Source organism: Mustela putorius, unplaced genomic scaffold, assembly GCF_011764305.1.
Source record: "Mustela putorius furo isolate JIRA1106 unplaced genomic scaffold, ASM1176430v1.1 tig00003875_pilon_pilon_pilon, whole genome shotgun sequence".
NCBI classification, from domain to species: Eukaryota; Metazoa; Chordata; class Mammalia; order Carnivora; family Mustelidae; genus Mustela; species Mustela putorius.
The window spans coordinates 9568443-9584738 of NW_025422026.1; the positions used below are offsets into that span (position 1 = coordinate 9568443).

Below are 16296 nucleotides of genomic sequence, written 5' to 3' on the forward strand. Positions count from 1 at the left end.
TCGTTCTTCCCCGCAGCACCGGTTTGCCTCCCAAATCTCTCTCCAGCTGCCAAGTCTGAGCCCCACCCCACATTTACAACTATTTCAATGTCTTTACCAGGATGTGCAGTGGACATTCTCAAATTTCAAAACTCAATTTTATGTTCCCCCGTTCCCCAAAGCAACAGCAACTCCGAACTTATTTCCATGAATGAAAACACTGGCAGCCCTAGTAACACCGTCACCCCTCTTCGGAACATCGCGTCGGTCTTGTGTCTCCCATTCAGTGCCCTACTTCAATTCCTGCAAGCCCTGCACCAGCTCAGGCCTTCACGGAATTATCTGGACTCTTGCAGACACTTTTGTTACAGGCCAGCTGCCCTAGAACCTCCACTGCTCCCCAAATCTACCTTAAGAAACCATCTGAAAGCAAAAGTGATGCCACCCTCCTGCCTGAAAGTTGTGTTTCTTGTTCTTCTTTTCGCGTAGGGAGTGAAGTGTACACATGTGCTTGCCCCTTTCGCCTAGGCTTTCCCTTTTAATCTTAAGCCCTTAACACCCCTGCACTCCACCTGTCCTGTAAGGAGATATAAAACAGAAGCCCACAGAACTTCACGATCAAGGCCACGCGGCTAGTAAGGACACCAGAACGACAACCTTCTCTTTTCCACTCGGTGATGACAGCTGCATCGGCGCACCACTGCGATGATACTTCTAGCTGTCCAGCAAGGCTTCCACGGTGAGGCACCTACGTTCTTCATTGTCAACTTATTTTCCATGCCCTGTTCTTTTTTTGTCATGTCCCGGCTTCTGTCTCCCAGCATGGGGCTCAAACACACAACACTGAGATCCAGAGTCGCATGCTCTACTGACTGAGCCAAGCCAGGCCCCCTCTTCTGCCGTATTCTTGTCCCTCTGCAGCCCACCTATAAGTGTCCATTCCACAAGCACACTTCATCAGCCAGCAGTGCCGGCCTATCCAGAATCCACCCCTCTTTCAGTCCGGTTTCCAAACTTCTTCCATTCTTCTCTCCGGTGATACAGTCTTCCCTCTGACTACACAAGACCTTAGTCTGTTACTGTCTTGTGGCTTTAAAACAAAGAAACCAAACCTCTTTGGGCTGTTTCACGGTTATTTATGGACCTGTCGTATCCCTCTCATCAGAACACAAGGCTCCACAAGACAGGGACGGTGCTTACTGGAGCTCGGATTCACTGAGGGATTAAGACAGAAAATCAGACAGGGTGCAAAAGTAAGTATAGGGAGAGTCTGTCTTTATCATCCCTTTCTTTGGCTTACTAACAAATGGCAGTGCAGCCCATCATTCCGGGCCTGTGGTATAGAATAAACCATACTCTTCCAAAGAACAGAGCCACGGAGAAGACACACACGCGCACAGAAAGGGAATGAGGGAACTGGGGCCGGGGAGCATTAGAAACCAACCTCCCAACGCCGAGAGGGAGCGTTCGGCTGAAAACCACATGCACGCAGCCTGTCCGGTTCTCCTCAGAGCAGTTCTAGCTATAGTGTGGCATTCGGTGTCTCCATTATTTGGCACCTAGAAGGCTGCTTGTAGCTACACCATGCAACGTCCTAGGAGTACTCGCCCTTTCTTGCACGATTTAGTGTCTGCACTTGAATTAAGTTACTTTCATTTTTCCAATTACTCCTAACTAGAACCTTGTTTGTATGGTCTTGCTTCACAAGGTGATACTCAAAGATCGTCAGTGAAACACCTACAGAACAACTATTAAGTGGCAGGCACTGCACGAGGTGCCAGAGCTACAAGGATAAACAGGACCGCTGTCCTCATGGATAGAGGCGCTTGCACACTCTGAGGTCAAACACGAACTACTGTGAGACAGCCACAGCCTGGCATACTGGCGATCAGGAGACAATCAGTTAAGAGTTTTACACTGGGGTGCCTGGGTGGCTCAGTGGGTTAGGCCTCTGCCTTTGGCTCAGGTCATGATCTCAGGGTCCTGGGATCGAGCCCTGCATCAGGCTCTCTGCTCAGCAGGGAGCCTGCTTCCTCATCTCTCTCTGCCTGCGTCTCTGCCTACTTGTGATCTCTCTGTCAAATAAAATCTTAAAAAAAAAAAAAAAGTTTTACACTTACAAGTGTGGCACCTGATGTTACTAAATACACCACGTTTGATCAAAATTACAATGCTATGACTTGTCAAAGTACCATTACTTCATGTACCACAAGGAAGGAAAACACGAGTGAATTCTGACACGACACTGGAGCAGTGCTGGTCAAAACACACCCGGTCTCACAGCCGGGAAACGACAACCGAGAAGAGATTACACACGCCCCAACTGATGCCAACACTTGCCCGCGTTCCTGAAGCACCAACAGACGGACAGCAGGTGTGCGGGAAGAAAGCAGCCCCAAAGCTGTGGACCAAGCTCCAAGACACCCCCGGGGACCCTTGGCTCAGTACACTTCCACAGAGATGCCGAACACGCTGTTTTCAAACTTTTACATAGGTGAACATCTTCAAATAAAATCATTTGCAAAAAAAGACTTGCTCGGTGGCAGGGCTGGTAAGGTTAGAAGGGAAGACAGAGCCCTGATTTCTCTCCATCCACCTTCCCTCCTGGGTGGGCTGGGAGGCTCCCACCTGGAACCCGGGGCAGAGCTAAACACTCCGTAATTCCAAAATTACAGACTTTTTAATGTGTAACTACAGTGCTTCCCCCTGGACAGCCATTTTCCTTGTTTCGTCTCCTCTGGACTTGGAGAAGAACTACTCAGCCGTCTCTTGACAAGAAGCCCTTTCTGAGTCTCCAGTCAGTAAATCTAGTTGTCCCTCGGTTTTGTATTTCTGCCACAGAGGGGAATATGCCTGAGAGTCTCAAATTTGCCTTAGAAATATTACACAAAGATTTTACTGCCACCAAATCAAGTCTGGCAAGACAGAAAAGCACACCCACAAGCTGACTTGAGATTCCAGTTGTTGTTACTGGTGAATTAATAGGGACCATAGCCTCAGCTGAGGTTTTTGTTGTTGTTTTGTATTTTTACACGAGCGCACGGGAGAGCTCCAGATGAGGACATGTAAATGCATGTAAATCTCGTTTCTACTCCCAAGAATGCCAGCCCTGTGAAGAGAGGGGCACTTTTCCTACGACCCGTGACAGTTATACTCTGTGGGGACTGCTTCGGTCCTGCTCCGTCAGACAGTCCTCCAAGAATTTCTCAGACTGCCACATTCGGCCAGCCCCCAGAACAGACTACAAGACAGAAAAGGCCCGCTGATGCCATGAGTATTACCTTGAAACTTGCAATCATCTTGTTGTAACACAATTTACATTGTTTCCAGCCATTCTCGGGCTGGTTCCCCTTCACCCCGAGTTTGCAGCACAACCCCCAGGGCAACCCCCTCCGGCTGAGCCCTGATAGCCTTGCTGCACCGCACTGTGATGCTCTCTTCGCTCCTGTAATGCTGACAGAGACAGAGGACAGGACCATCCTCCTCCTGACTGGCTGGGCAGGTCACTGGGCAGTCAAGGCAGCTAACAAACTAGTATAATTTGGGAATCGACGAAGAAACAGGCAGGTGCTTTTAGGGACACTAGTTGATCCTCGTAAGAATCCTTCAGAGAAGTGCTATTCTTAGTTTAGATGAGCAGAAATACTAACTCATCTGCTCCAGCTCTACCGTTTCCCCTGGCAGCCTGATCAGCCTACCCTCACGTGGCAAACTTCAGCACTCAGGAGAAGGGAGAGCCTGGGCTGGAGGCTTAGCTTCTTTGAGCGATCATTCTGATCTATAAGAAGCCGGTCACAGGCCCTCTACGAAGTTGCTGTGGCGATGAAAGGGGGTTAGAAAACAGATTATCCAACACAGCGGGGCACGCAGTAGGTGGTAGGTGGCCAGGAAGCATCAGTAACTCCTGACTGAGCGCTCAGCTATAGCAGACGGATCTGTACCCGGGCCGGACGGACCTGCAAGCCTGGGCTCCCCACCATCTCCTGAAGCACCTATAGGTGGCAGGGGCTGCTCTCTACAGGGACACCCCCACTGTGGGGCTGCCACAGCAGGAAGCACCTGGGGTCACGTGAAGTCTACACAGAGCAAAGAGACCTTCAGAAGAATTTCTACACAAATTCAAAGAATGTCCATTCCCAGCCCAGTGTTCTCCACCACACAGGGATTCTCTGGGGAAACGTTCTGAAGTCCCCCATTTGTCCACTTACCCCATAGCAGCCGCAGATCAGCCAAAGCCATTCTCCGGTGCCGGGGGAGACCCAGGCAACAGGCAGGGCACACTCACAGCCCAGATTCTCACTGCCTCCCTCCTTTCAAAATAAGCACATTCCTCGCAAATGATAACAGTGCCAACTGTGACATTCATTCCTTCAAATGAATTAAAAAAAAAAAAAAAAGGCACACTCAAATTGTTCATCCCATTTGTCACAAAACGGACACTAACTGGGACCTACATTTTACCTAAGGGGAAAAAATATTTTACTTGCCATAACAAATCCCCACAAATATATCTCATTGCACTGAATGTAGATGTCCCTGGAGCCTAAATCACCAGGTGATATGATGGCAAAGGCTGTTGTGGGGTGAGTGGATTCCCCTTTTATCACGGTCAGGTCAAGGCTAAGTTAGCTTCCACAAGCCCAAGTTTTTTCACCCGTTTACAAAAAAGTGGCAATAATATAGCTTTCTTACAGAGTTGTTTTAGGGATCAGAGATACACTTACTATTACATTTAGTTTCTGTTTCCTTCCACAAGCATAGGGTACACGCCCTAGTCACTTCCTCTTACAGCTGCCTTCATTAATGGTTTAACGATGTTTTCCAAATACTGAGCTATACGTTTTCTGTGTGTCACCTCATTTATTCCTTCAACTGTGTTGTGAATAAAGCCATTACCCCAATTTGCAGACGAGGAAACTGAAGGTGTGAGGTTTTTTAACGCCCTGTCTCGCAGCTACTATGTCATGGAGCCAGAATTAGAGCCGGTCCTCTAAACCACCACCCAAAAACCACCTCTGCTATTTTGCACCAGAAAATGCAGACCAGTGAAGCTCATGAAGTATTTTTAACATACGCTCTTTGGGGGGTTAAGTTTTGGGGGTGCAGATTCTAGATTACTATGCGGGACAGATACGAGGTTATACTCTGTGGGCCATAGCTTCCATGGTCATTTCTCTTTCCCCTTGGAGAGGCTACTTGGGATAACTCAATGGCTCCGTGACTTCTGGAATACTTTGTTGCTCTGACAGCCATTCTGCCATTTTCTAGTCTCACCTTTACTGCACTGTTTTCAAGATATTAAAAAAAAGAAACAATTTTTAGTATCTTACCATGATACTAATTATATTTGCATAAATATCTAACATACCAACATTCACATGACACATAAAAATTAAAGTCAAATTTATACTAGACTGACATCGAAACATTTACTGATGTGATCAACCTATTCAGCTGTTGATTTTTTTTAAACTGATTCAGATTTAAGCCACCAACCTAATTCAGAGAACTCTCAGGAATTAATCTTCAGATGTAATGTTAAGTCTCATTTTCCCACCAAGGCAAAGTTCTTAAACCTTAACTGCATCTTAAAATTATCTGGAGAGCTTTTTAAAATCCTGATGTCCGGATCACACCTCACACCAATTAAATACAAGCCTCTCGAGGTGGGCCTTAGGCATCAGTAGTTTTTGAAGCTCTCTGGGAGATTCTAATGTGTAATTAGAATCCTCAGAGGATTCTAAGGTACAGCCAAAGTTGTAAAACACCACATTAAAGTATCTGACAGGTGCCAGTTCATGTTAACAAGAAAAGCACAGTCAAGGCTGACAAGTCTGCAATAAATACTGAAGTCTTGGATCTAATTAGCAAGTGCTCGGAATTTAGCTTATCGAAACAATTTAACAGAAGGAAAAATGAAGCTCACAGCAGCATTCATTACTTATTTTCTGATTTTTTAAATATTAAAACTAACACTTAACATTGGGTAAATGGCTTAAATCCTCAAGATAAAGTATTTTAGAGGGCCCCCAAGATAAGTTACAAGACCAAAGAAATAGATGAGAATAGAATGAAGTAAAAATATCGGAACATAAAATAGAAAATCAGCCGCACCACTTAAAAAAACAACACAATGTGGGAGGTATATCTGAAAATGAAATGAATCTATTTTACTGGTGGCGGATTATCAGTAATACTATTATGTCTAACCTAACAGTTTAAAAAAAAAATCAATGCTAATTCTCCCTCCTTGCTATCATTCTTGCTTCTGGCCTAAGTTGGAGGACAGATACAGTATAGTACAGTGTATAGTATATACATATACTATAGATAGATATATTATAGTGCAGGTGTCACCAAGAGCTCTACGGCAGGGAACACAGAGCAATGAACCTGAGTCTGCACTGTGACAGTTACATCTAACTCAACACCAGGCCAACACCAAATGGTGTTTCTTAGATGTTCCTCATCTAAGAAAATAACCCAAATGACTGACATCCACTAAGTGACGTGCTTTCTCTTTTTCCTACCCTTTCCCTCCCCAGATGACTGAGGCCATCTAAGTGAGGACACAGAGACTTCTATTAAAGTATTACTTGGACCTTTATTTCTATAAAGTTAGTTTGATCTCTCGCAGAACATACAATTGTCTATTTTATGACAGTTACTGACTTCATAACTCCTTACTGTCCTCTGCCTACAAGGTGCACTTAACGAGAGGAGAAATAGAGGCACATGAGAATTATCCTGAAAGAAAGCCATTATCACTATGACTAACAACATCAAATTCCAGGCTGAGGAAAGAGACAAAAATTATTACAAAATAATCTGAAACTTGGAAAGAATAATAGAACTATCTGGATAAAATAATCTAGGACTGATGACAAAAAACAGATCAAGAAGAAAAGTCCAATATCCAACAACTAGAAAAGAGAGAACACATCTTTAAAAAGGTTGAGTTTCTTTAGCTTTCTCATGAAGCAAATAGACACAACAAAAATCAAACAGCAACCCTAGATGTTCACCAGCTTAAACCATCTAATCACAATAGAGGGCAAGGAATGCATGCCCATTTCTCCCAATCTTTTATTTCTGAAAAGCATTTGAAACTCAACATAAAATATTAAGACCTAAATATGATTCTGTAACTCCAGGGTAAAGGTGACCATTAAAAGCAGCTGATTAACAAGCTTCCAAGGGAGAAGCTGCCACAAGCCTATAGATAAGTGATTTTTTCTACTTACAAAAATTGGTAACTTTAATCGCAACAAAGTCATCACTCTGTAAACTAGCTTTTTCCAGTTCAAGGGGGAAAAAAAACAAAAAAACATTCTTGCTCATTAGTCTGGGTAGGACTCTTCAGACATGAAGTTCACGTGACTTTAATATAAGGTTACTGTCATTAAAATTTAACAAAAGAACCAATACTTATTAAGTCCAATAAGCTTCTAATGAGCTCGTGTGTTTTTATAAGATCCACTGCCCTGAGGCAGCATTTTTCCTAAGTCACTGTTGAAACGGATTCATCTTGTTGTGAAGCAGTTAAACAAATAACATATGTGAAAACGAAGCGACAACATCTCTTCCACACACTAGACGGGCCTTTTCTCAGGTCTCCCTTCTCTAGCGCACTCCTTATGCAGCAACACAGAACATCGCTCCGCTCTCCCTGCACACAGCACTGTACCATCAGTGGTCAGGTGGGTTCCAGGACAGCTGCTCAAACCACGGATGAAGGACCAGATTTAAAAAAAAAAGAAAAAAAAAGTTCCAATTCATTACAGAAGCAAAAACTAAAAATTACTAGAAAAGTAAAATACACAAGACACAAAATTGAAGCCCAAAGTTCTTGGTAGATTCAATTGATATAAAATGACTCGGTCAACTTAGCATAAAAGTTTCCGAACACATTCTCTCCACATCACACTGATCTCCTCACAGATCAGTGACAAAGAACGGGCCGCTCAGTACTCAGCTGGGCCTGCCTCCTTGTGAGCAGCAGTGGGTCCAACAGAGAAGGCTGCAGACTGCCAGGAACCACGTTTCACATTCCTAACATCTACAGACCCCAGCAAGACAGGCAAGCAGGAGAACGAAAAGTCATGGCACAGACAGGGACATGGAACGCGGAACCAGCTACACACAGATGCTCTGGACCACGTGTCCTTTTCTCCCGAAGTACACCTCACAGAGGCCTGGGCAAAGCTGAACACTTACTCAATACCAGTCAAGAGTTTTTGTTGTTGTTGTTGTTGTTTTTTAGATTTTATTTCTTTATCAGAGAGAGAGAGGGGGAGACAGCGAGCACAGGCAGACAGAATGGCAGGCAGAGGCAGAGGGAGAAGCAGGCTCCCTGCTGAGCAAGGAGCCCGATGTGGGACTCGATGCCAGGATGCTGGGATCATGTCCTGAGCCGAAGGCAGCTGCTCAACCAACTGAGCCACCCAGGCGTCCCCAGTCAAGAGTATTTTAAAAGTTCAATCCCAGCTGGTGTTTATTATTATTTTTATTATAAAATCAAAAGCATCCAGGGGCACCTGGGTGGCTCAGTGGGTAAAGCCTCTGCCTTCGGCTCGGGTCATGATCTCAGGGTCCTGGGATCGAGCCCTGCAATGGGCTCTCTGCTCAGCAGGGAGCCTGCTTCCCCCTCTCTCTCTCTGCCTGCCTCTCTGCCTACTTGTGATCCGTCAAATAAACAAAATCTTTTAAAAAAAGAAAAATCAAAAGCATCCAAACATCCACTTTAACAGAGAAGTCACAAAGAGCTTCTAGAATTAATTCACTGACACGATTTCCCTGAACTGAATGTGAAATACTAGGAACTAATCACAGTACATAATAAAATAATACAGCGTAAAGCAGGATTCAGCTTTTCAGAGCACTTTCACCATAAATACCATTTTTACTCTTCCCAGTGACAAGGGCCAGCAACCTGCATATAAAGAACAGAAAGAAGCACAGATAAATGAACCAAGGTTTCACACAGCTAATGACTGAACGAGGGTTAAAAGATCAATTTTTTTGAGACTTGATTTATTTGAGAGAGCAAGCACACACATGAGCACAGAGGGAGAGGGAGAAGCAGACTCCCTGCTTAGCAGGGAGCCCAATGAGGGGCTCAATCCCAGGACCCCCCAGACTATGACCTGAGACAAAGGCAGACACTTAATTGACTGAGCCACCCAAGCACCCCTGAAAGATACATTTTTAAAATCTATTCCAAGTAATTTAGTATTAAACTTGCATGGATTAATGAGCTGTAAGAAAAGCTAAGAGCAAAATGCTTCTCTTAGATTACATTAAAAAAGGTGTTAAGGGTTATTCTAACCTCTAACACTCTTTTTTTTTTCCACTTTATTTATACATATTTAATTAAGATGAAATAGGCATAAACCATAAAGAAAAAAAATCAGGATAAAGCGTCACTTCCATTTTGTAGGGAGGGGTCAGGAAATGGAACAGATTACCTGGGACACATCCTAAGACCACCCCAAAGTAGTGAGGTTACAGAATGTTAAAGACAAAATTAAGTATTATTCCACTTAATCTACAAATGAATAAAGGGAGTCAAAACTTTATCCTATTTGGTATAAGAATTTTTACATTTAATATATAGTGAATCATTTCTTAGAAAGTAATACCAGTTAAGTTTTAGAAGAAAGAAATTTCCATCACACAACTGACTAGAAAATCTCAAATGCAACTAAGCAGCTATGCTATAGTTCAGTATGTACCATTACATTGTTCTGGGCTAGTGTACATTTCAGTTTAACACAGAACTGCTTTTTGGGTTTTAGAAAGGCAGCAATAGTTATATTTTGGCTTTTATTCTAGATGCTTAACACAGTTAAGGCGACAGTTGAAGCATATTAAGTAAAGGTAGTTCTAATTAAATGATGATCAACACAATCTCTACCAACCTACATACACTGTATAATGCTTACATGGAATGAAACCAGTGTATTTAATTGGTATTTTACACACACACACACACACACACACACACACACAACTAAAAAAACATCAAAAGCAGTCATTCTACATGTACTATGGTTACACATTAAAAATGCAATTATACCATAGAACTAAAGTAATATGAACAGCACTACTTGATATGTAAGATAAAGGTGACTGGTTCTAACACAGAGCTAAGCCTGTATCAGTCATTCTAATCATAATGGCTTGTAAAAGCATCAGGTTTCCAATAGAGAAACTACTCTATGAAAATCAGTTAAAATCTATCCAAAGTTTCACATCAGTAAAACCAGGATAAGGCTACAATGATCTTGAAGTGTGAACAAGATATCCAATCAGAACCGTAAGATAATGTAAGATAGAAAGGTCTTCATGCAGCATATGCTCTCTGGCTCCTAGAAAGCTTCATGTGCATAAGATAAAGATAAGTTGCCCAAGAAGTAAACTGGAGTTCAGTGAAGTTTCCATTGTGCCATGACTTTTAAACCTCAGGAATGGTATGATCCATCAGGCTTTTCATAATGCTTGGTGCCATCCGTTTAATAATATATTCAAAGATAAAAGCAGGCATGATTGTAATAGTAACTACAGTCTCAGATGTTGACAATATGTCTGCAATTTGAGAATCCTTCAGCCCAATGACATTCTCTGCCCATTGACTTCACAGATGTTATGTTCTGTGAGAAGACCATTTCTGGCTGCAGAACTATCTTTCACTATGGATGTTATCTTTCCATTTTTAAAGATAAAGCCAACATGTCCAGTACTATCCTTATGCATGGTAACTGTCCGTTCAGAGGGCCTGTCACGAACAGTCATAGTAATCTTCTCTCCAAAAGCTGTTTGAGTACCTTGTGTGCTTTATCAGAGCTCCAGCCTGCACAGTTTTCCCCATTGATCTGGAGTACTTGGTCCCCAAATCTCAGACCAACCAATGAGGCTGGAGAATTTGCCTGGACCAGATAAACAAATATGCCATTATCTATTGATTTAAGCCTGAGCCCAATTTTTCCATCTTGATCCTTACACAAAATGACTTCACGAATCCCTTGCTTAATTTCTGCTCTATGAATTCCAACATCATTACCAGTTACAGGAGCCACCATATAGTTCATACTAGAAGGTCTTGCCACCAACTGCCCCTGAACTGGTGCTCCAGGGACCACGGCCATATTTGCATGGATTTCTTCTTCATTTAAACTCAGGCCCATGTACTGGGAGAGCTCCGGATACAATTTAGGATAGAGATTTCCATCTCGAGAGATGGGAGCAGAAGCTTCAGACAAAATTGCTTGGTTGCCAGGGTTTGCAGAAAAGGCAGTTTGAGCCTGAATAACTTTGTCTACCTTCAGGTCTTCAAGAGATGGGTACAGAGACATTTTTGCAGGATTTTTCTAGGCCACAAGGACCCACTCGCTGCCGTTACTGCCCCGCCGCCTCCGGTAACTGGCCTCTAACACTCTTTCTTAACCGACAAAATCATTTTCTTTTTTTTTAAAGATTTTTTATTTATTTTATTTGACAGAGAGAGAGATCACAAGTAGGTAGAGAGGTAGGCAGAGACAGAGGGGGAAGCAGGCTCCCTGCTGAGCAGAGAGCCCGATGCGGGGCTCGATCCCAGGACCCTGAGATCATGACCTGAGCCGAAGGCAGCGGCTTAATCCACTGAGCCACCCAGGCGCCCCGACAAAATCATTTTCATATGAGCATACATTTTCTAAAAACACGCATGTAAATAAAATCTTAAAAGAATACACATAGACAAAAAGATACTTCTTCTCAGTATGTGAAAATGCATTAGGTTCTATATGGATACTTGTTTGCAAGTGTCCCTATAAGTATTTTTCCATTACTGATAAAATGTCTCCAAAAGCCCATCGAAAAAGATAATACTACAGATGGGATGACATTTTTAAACACGAATGCCACCTGGAAACTGGTCTTCTCTACATTGTACTTAAGTTCTTATTTCAAGACATTTCAAAATACCACATTTTCAGAACATGAATGACCTAGGTGATTTATTCACTCAAACCTTCAACATCTATTCATGCTGTATCTACTATGTTCCTGAATGCTACGAACCGATGAATGAATAAATTAGAAGCCAACATTCCTACTATCACAGAGCTTCTATTAGAAAAGGGTATAGTTACAGTTAGAGATACGCTTTTTTAAAAAAATAAAAGCTGGTGTTTATGGAAGAAGTTTCCTGTGGGTGGAGAGAGTGCATTCTTCAGAGAGGTAGTCAGGAAAATCTCTGAGAAGGGACCAGTATGGAAGAGCCGGCAAATGGAGTTCCTGGGACAGGACAGAACAGGCAAAGGGTACAGCAGAGCGCAAGGATCCCGTGCAGAGAAAGCCACGGGAAGAAGGCAAACATCAGAAAATGAGGTGTCAGAGTAGGACAGAGTTAGGGTCTCATGGGCTCTGCAGACCATGGTACCAACTAGGCTTTTACTCCGAGTCGGGTGAGAAAATGTGAGGAAGAGGAGAACAAAGGTGAAAATACAAAAGGATGAAATACTATTATTAGTTTGGTATCAGATGAATAGAACTTACTTATAATCCTCCAAACAACTTTGAGGCAGGGATCAGTGTATTTCCATTTTTCATGTGAGGAAACGACAGGCATAAGGAAAAATCTGTTCAAGTATATGGCTAGTAAGTGAAAGGCCAGAATTTTACCCAGACCTAATTATGAAACTTCTGTACCTCCTTCTATTGTCCAGTGTGAAAATGACCCTCTAACACTGTCAAACAATGACTACATTCCAATTAGACACACTGTTAAGTCTGATACGATACTTATCAGAAGCTAAGTAGGTATATTAGATTTCCTGTCACAAGTTTTTTTTAGGATCCATAGCAAGAAAACCATACATTAAGAAGCCATTCCTCAGAGATGGGGTTACAGCATCCAAACAGAGGATCCATGGCTGGCCCCCAACTCAAAGGTTCATGTACGTGGAACACCAAAATTCAACAATCACAGAGTGCATTTCAGCTCATTTCAGCATTCCCACCACTAGGCCCCAATCAACAACCAGTCAGCCTCTCCTCCTCACCTTACCTAGCAGGATGCAACTCAAGCAAAACTCTGGGCTGATGCTAACATACATGTAAAATCCTGTCAAATCGAGTGCAGAAAAAACCATTTTCCCGGTACTAACAACCCGAGTCATTCACGGGGGGGAAGTTCAAAGATGTGTCTTCTTGAGATCAGCGAAGGCCAGGTCAAGTGCCAGAGAAGCACCACTGAAGACGCACGACCCGTCAGTCTGGAAGCAGATACTCACTGGTGGCGGCTCAAACACCACGAATACCGCAAGCCCATCCTATCCAGGCCCCGGCGTCATACTGCAGCTTTAAGAGTAAAGCAGCCCTCCCAAAGGCACGTTTTGCTGAGTCTCCCTCTGACGGGAACTGCGGCATCTAGTTCCTGGTCTGAGGGCTGCTGCAATCTCGTCCCTGAAGCCACCTCACAGCCACGGTGCCGAGCCTTAGGGAGTCCTATGAGATCAAATGCAACTGCACAGAAATGCAGCGGGAGAGGCGGAATGCCAGGAACAGGGGGGTGGGTGCACGGAGGGTGACCGATGCCCCCACAATAGATAGAAGGTTACTATGTTAGGTGCTTGTAAGGAACACACTGCTAGACTAGTTCACGTCCATGCACACGATACTCAGTTCTTCTCCCCTTCCCTTTTTTTTTCTTTTGACCTTATACTGTCACTCTGCCCTCAACTAATACAGAAAGAATGCAGAGGAAAGAGGGCACATAATTTGAGCAACAACTGAGTATCAGCGATTTGCTATAAATTCTGCGATGTTAAATAACTGAAAACGAAACTTTTCTAAGGTAATGGCCAGAACATGCTGGAAAGTTAGGCAGACTTGCTTCCATTCTTTACTCTGACGGTGCCACTTGTATGATCTTGGGTCAGTTACCGAATGTTCCCTGTGGCTCAGTTTCCTCATCTGTGAAGTGGGAATGCTGGATTTGCTGGGAGAGCCAACAAGCATGCATGTGAAGTATCAGCATGGTGTCTGACCCTCCCACGGCATTCAACAAATTGTGACTATATGGGATACTCTAGGGCTGGTGTAATTCTAAGGAACAAAAAAGAAGACAGTTTTTGAGTTATGTGTTTTTAAAAAAGGCACAGAACCTTTGCTTGTGAGTTAACTGTCGGACAACTAAAACGACATCCACATCACCCTACCACTATTTACTCCCAAAAATCCAAGAGGAAACTGCGGCTCTTCTTCCTGGCTGTGTCAAGGGATTGTTAGCATTGTGGGGGAGGCTGACCAGGAAAAAAAACGTGTCAGAAGCTGGACCGTGGTGCAGAGAGGTCCTCTTTACACACAGCTGAGCGGTCATCTTATTTACAATGGGTCTTCCTTCCTAGCTCTCCAGGCAGAGGAACACGCCCAGTTTCTAAGAACTTCACAAGCATGTTCCCATTTTATCCCAAGAGACCTAGGATGCACATGTTAGCATTTCCCATTGTACAGACGAGAAAAGTGAGGCTCTTAGGCGATTCTCAGTCAGGACACACCCACGGTGTGTTCGACTCTCCCACGGTGAAGGCTGAACAGCCAGGTGCTTTGGTCCAATATTGATTTTGGCCAAAAGGATTATTTGACATGCTTAGTTTTTTCCTTAATAATCACTTTAATTTCTGTTAATAATACATGCACGTAAAATTTCCAAGTCATTCTTTCTGTAGGTATCCCCTTAAGGAAACTCCCCAAAGTGACCAAATAAAAATCACATATAATGGTTACGAAAGGTTTATATGTTCTAGAGTATAGCGGACTCGCCCATCAAGTCCATCCTGTAGGCTCCTATTTTCTTCCACCAGGGTCCACAGTGAAGTCAGAAATGTTGTCAAGATCACGTGCTGTTGCCACAGAGAACCTGCTACCAGAGGTTAAGCTGTGTGACTACAGCTCTCTGAAGAAAAATGCTGAGGCCTGAAGTTGTAGGGCACCCGAGCAAACACAGGCTAGGGCCATTTGCATGCACAGAGCAAGAAGTACACACAAGGGAACACAAGACATATGGAAGAGCTTTGTTATTCCAACCAATGTGCAACACCAATCCATCCTCTTATAAAGTCCAAGACAGTGTAAAAGTTCAGAGGTTTTATAAACTGCTTCAAATTATTGGTCCATGACTTAGCAGCTGTGGTGATTACCTTTTGAAATGAGAAAGAGTTGGGGAGAGAAAAAAATATACAAGAATTTATGCAAAGTGCCTAGCACAAATACAATAAGTGACAGCTGGTGCTATTGTTATATAAATACATATACTATTCTCGGAAAGTGCATTCTGCAATTTTCCAGCATGCTGCCACACAGGTCAACAACCTTGAGATTACCATTTGAATGGATTTCTTAAAAAACTAGGAAATGTCGAGGCACCTGGGTGGCTCAGTGGGTTCAAGCCTCTGTCTTTGGCTCAGATCATGAATCTCAGGGTTCTGGGATCGAGCACCGCATCGAGCAGAGAGCCTGCTTCCCTTCCTCTCTCTCTCTGCCTGCCCCTCTGCCTACTTCTGATCTCTGTCAAATAAATAAATAAAATCTTAAAAAAAAACTAGGAAATGTCAAAATTCTCAAAATGCTTCCGTTCCGAATTTACCAAAAAAGAAAAAAAGTCATTGAGAACCACATCAATGAATCAACTAATTAAATGATCTTGTTTAGAAGACTGATAATGTTATCAAACATGCTTTCTCACAAAATCCTATCAAGAAGTTTAAAAACATCCTAAGGACAGGCTTGTGAAGAACAGCAATTCACTCTCCTGGCGGCCTTGGGCTGGCTATCTAAGCCTCTAGAAACTTTCCCATTTCTAAAGGAATACGGACTATATTTACACCTCAGAGGATTTGCTGGAAGGTCTAAATGAGAACACACTGAAGTACCAAAGTAGCAGGTACCCAGAAAATGTGTGTGCCCACCCCCACTTCCAATTTCCACTCAGTTCTACAACCTTATCTTCACCAGAACAGAGACCCAGATCACACAGTGAGAAAGGGGGATGGGTGAACGGACAGACATAAAGATGGACAGACAGATGGGACTTGAGCCAGAGAAATGTCAAGTTAAAAAAAAAAAAAAATCCCTGTCTTTGGCTACTTTTTTGAAAGTAAGTTTGTACATTTGCTTCATTCTTTCTCCTCTTAAGCAAAAGCAAAGGCTGCAAACGTGCTTTGTGCTCGATGGGCTCCTGAGGACCCACTTGTCAAGAGGACGCCGAGAGCAGCCTGAAGAGGCAGTCGCTGTGTCCACAGAAGGTCTTGCTTAACAGCACTCCGCTCCATTGTG

At 43.3% G+C, this 16296-nt stretch overlaps 1 protein-coding gene and 1 pseudogene across 16 annotated transcripts in view; both read right to left on the bottom strand.

Moving 5' to 3' along the window:
* The window catches only part of AKAP13 (A-kinase anchoring protein 13), a 322839-nt gene that overhangs the window by 162771 nt on the left and 143772 nt on the right, over positions 1-16296 (bottom strand). Inside the window, exon 1 of one of the 16 annotated variants that reach the window (XM_045067356.1) lies at positions 13254-15338. The exons of 14 other annotated variants lie outside the window; for them this stretch is intronic. In XM_045067356.1, coding sequence (XP_044923291.1) covers positions 13254-13291 — 38 coding nt within the window. In that variant the 5' untranslated portion in view covers positions 13292-15338. Of the gene's footprint in view, positions 1-4187; positions 4208-13253; positions 15339-16296 lie in introns of those variants that run through there. One more of the 16 variants, XM_045067357.1, reaches the window with a different exon arrangement.
* Positions 9970-11469, bottom strand: LOC106003881 (annotated as a pseudogene).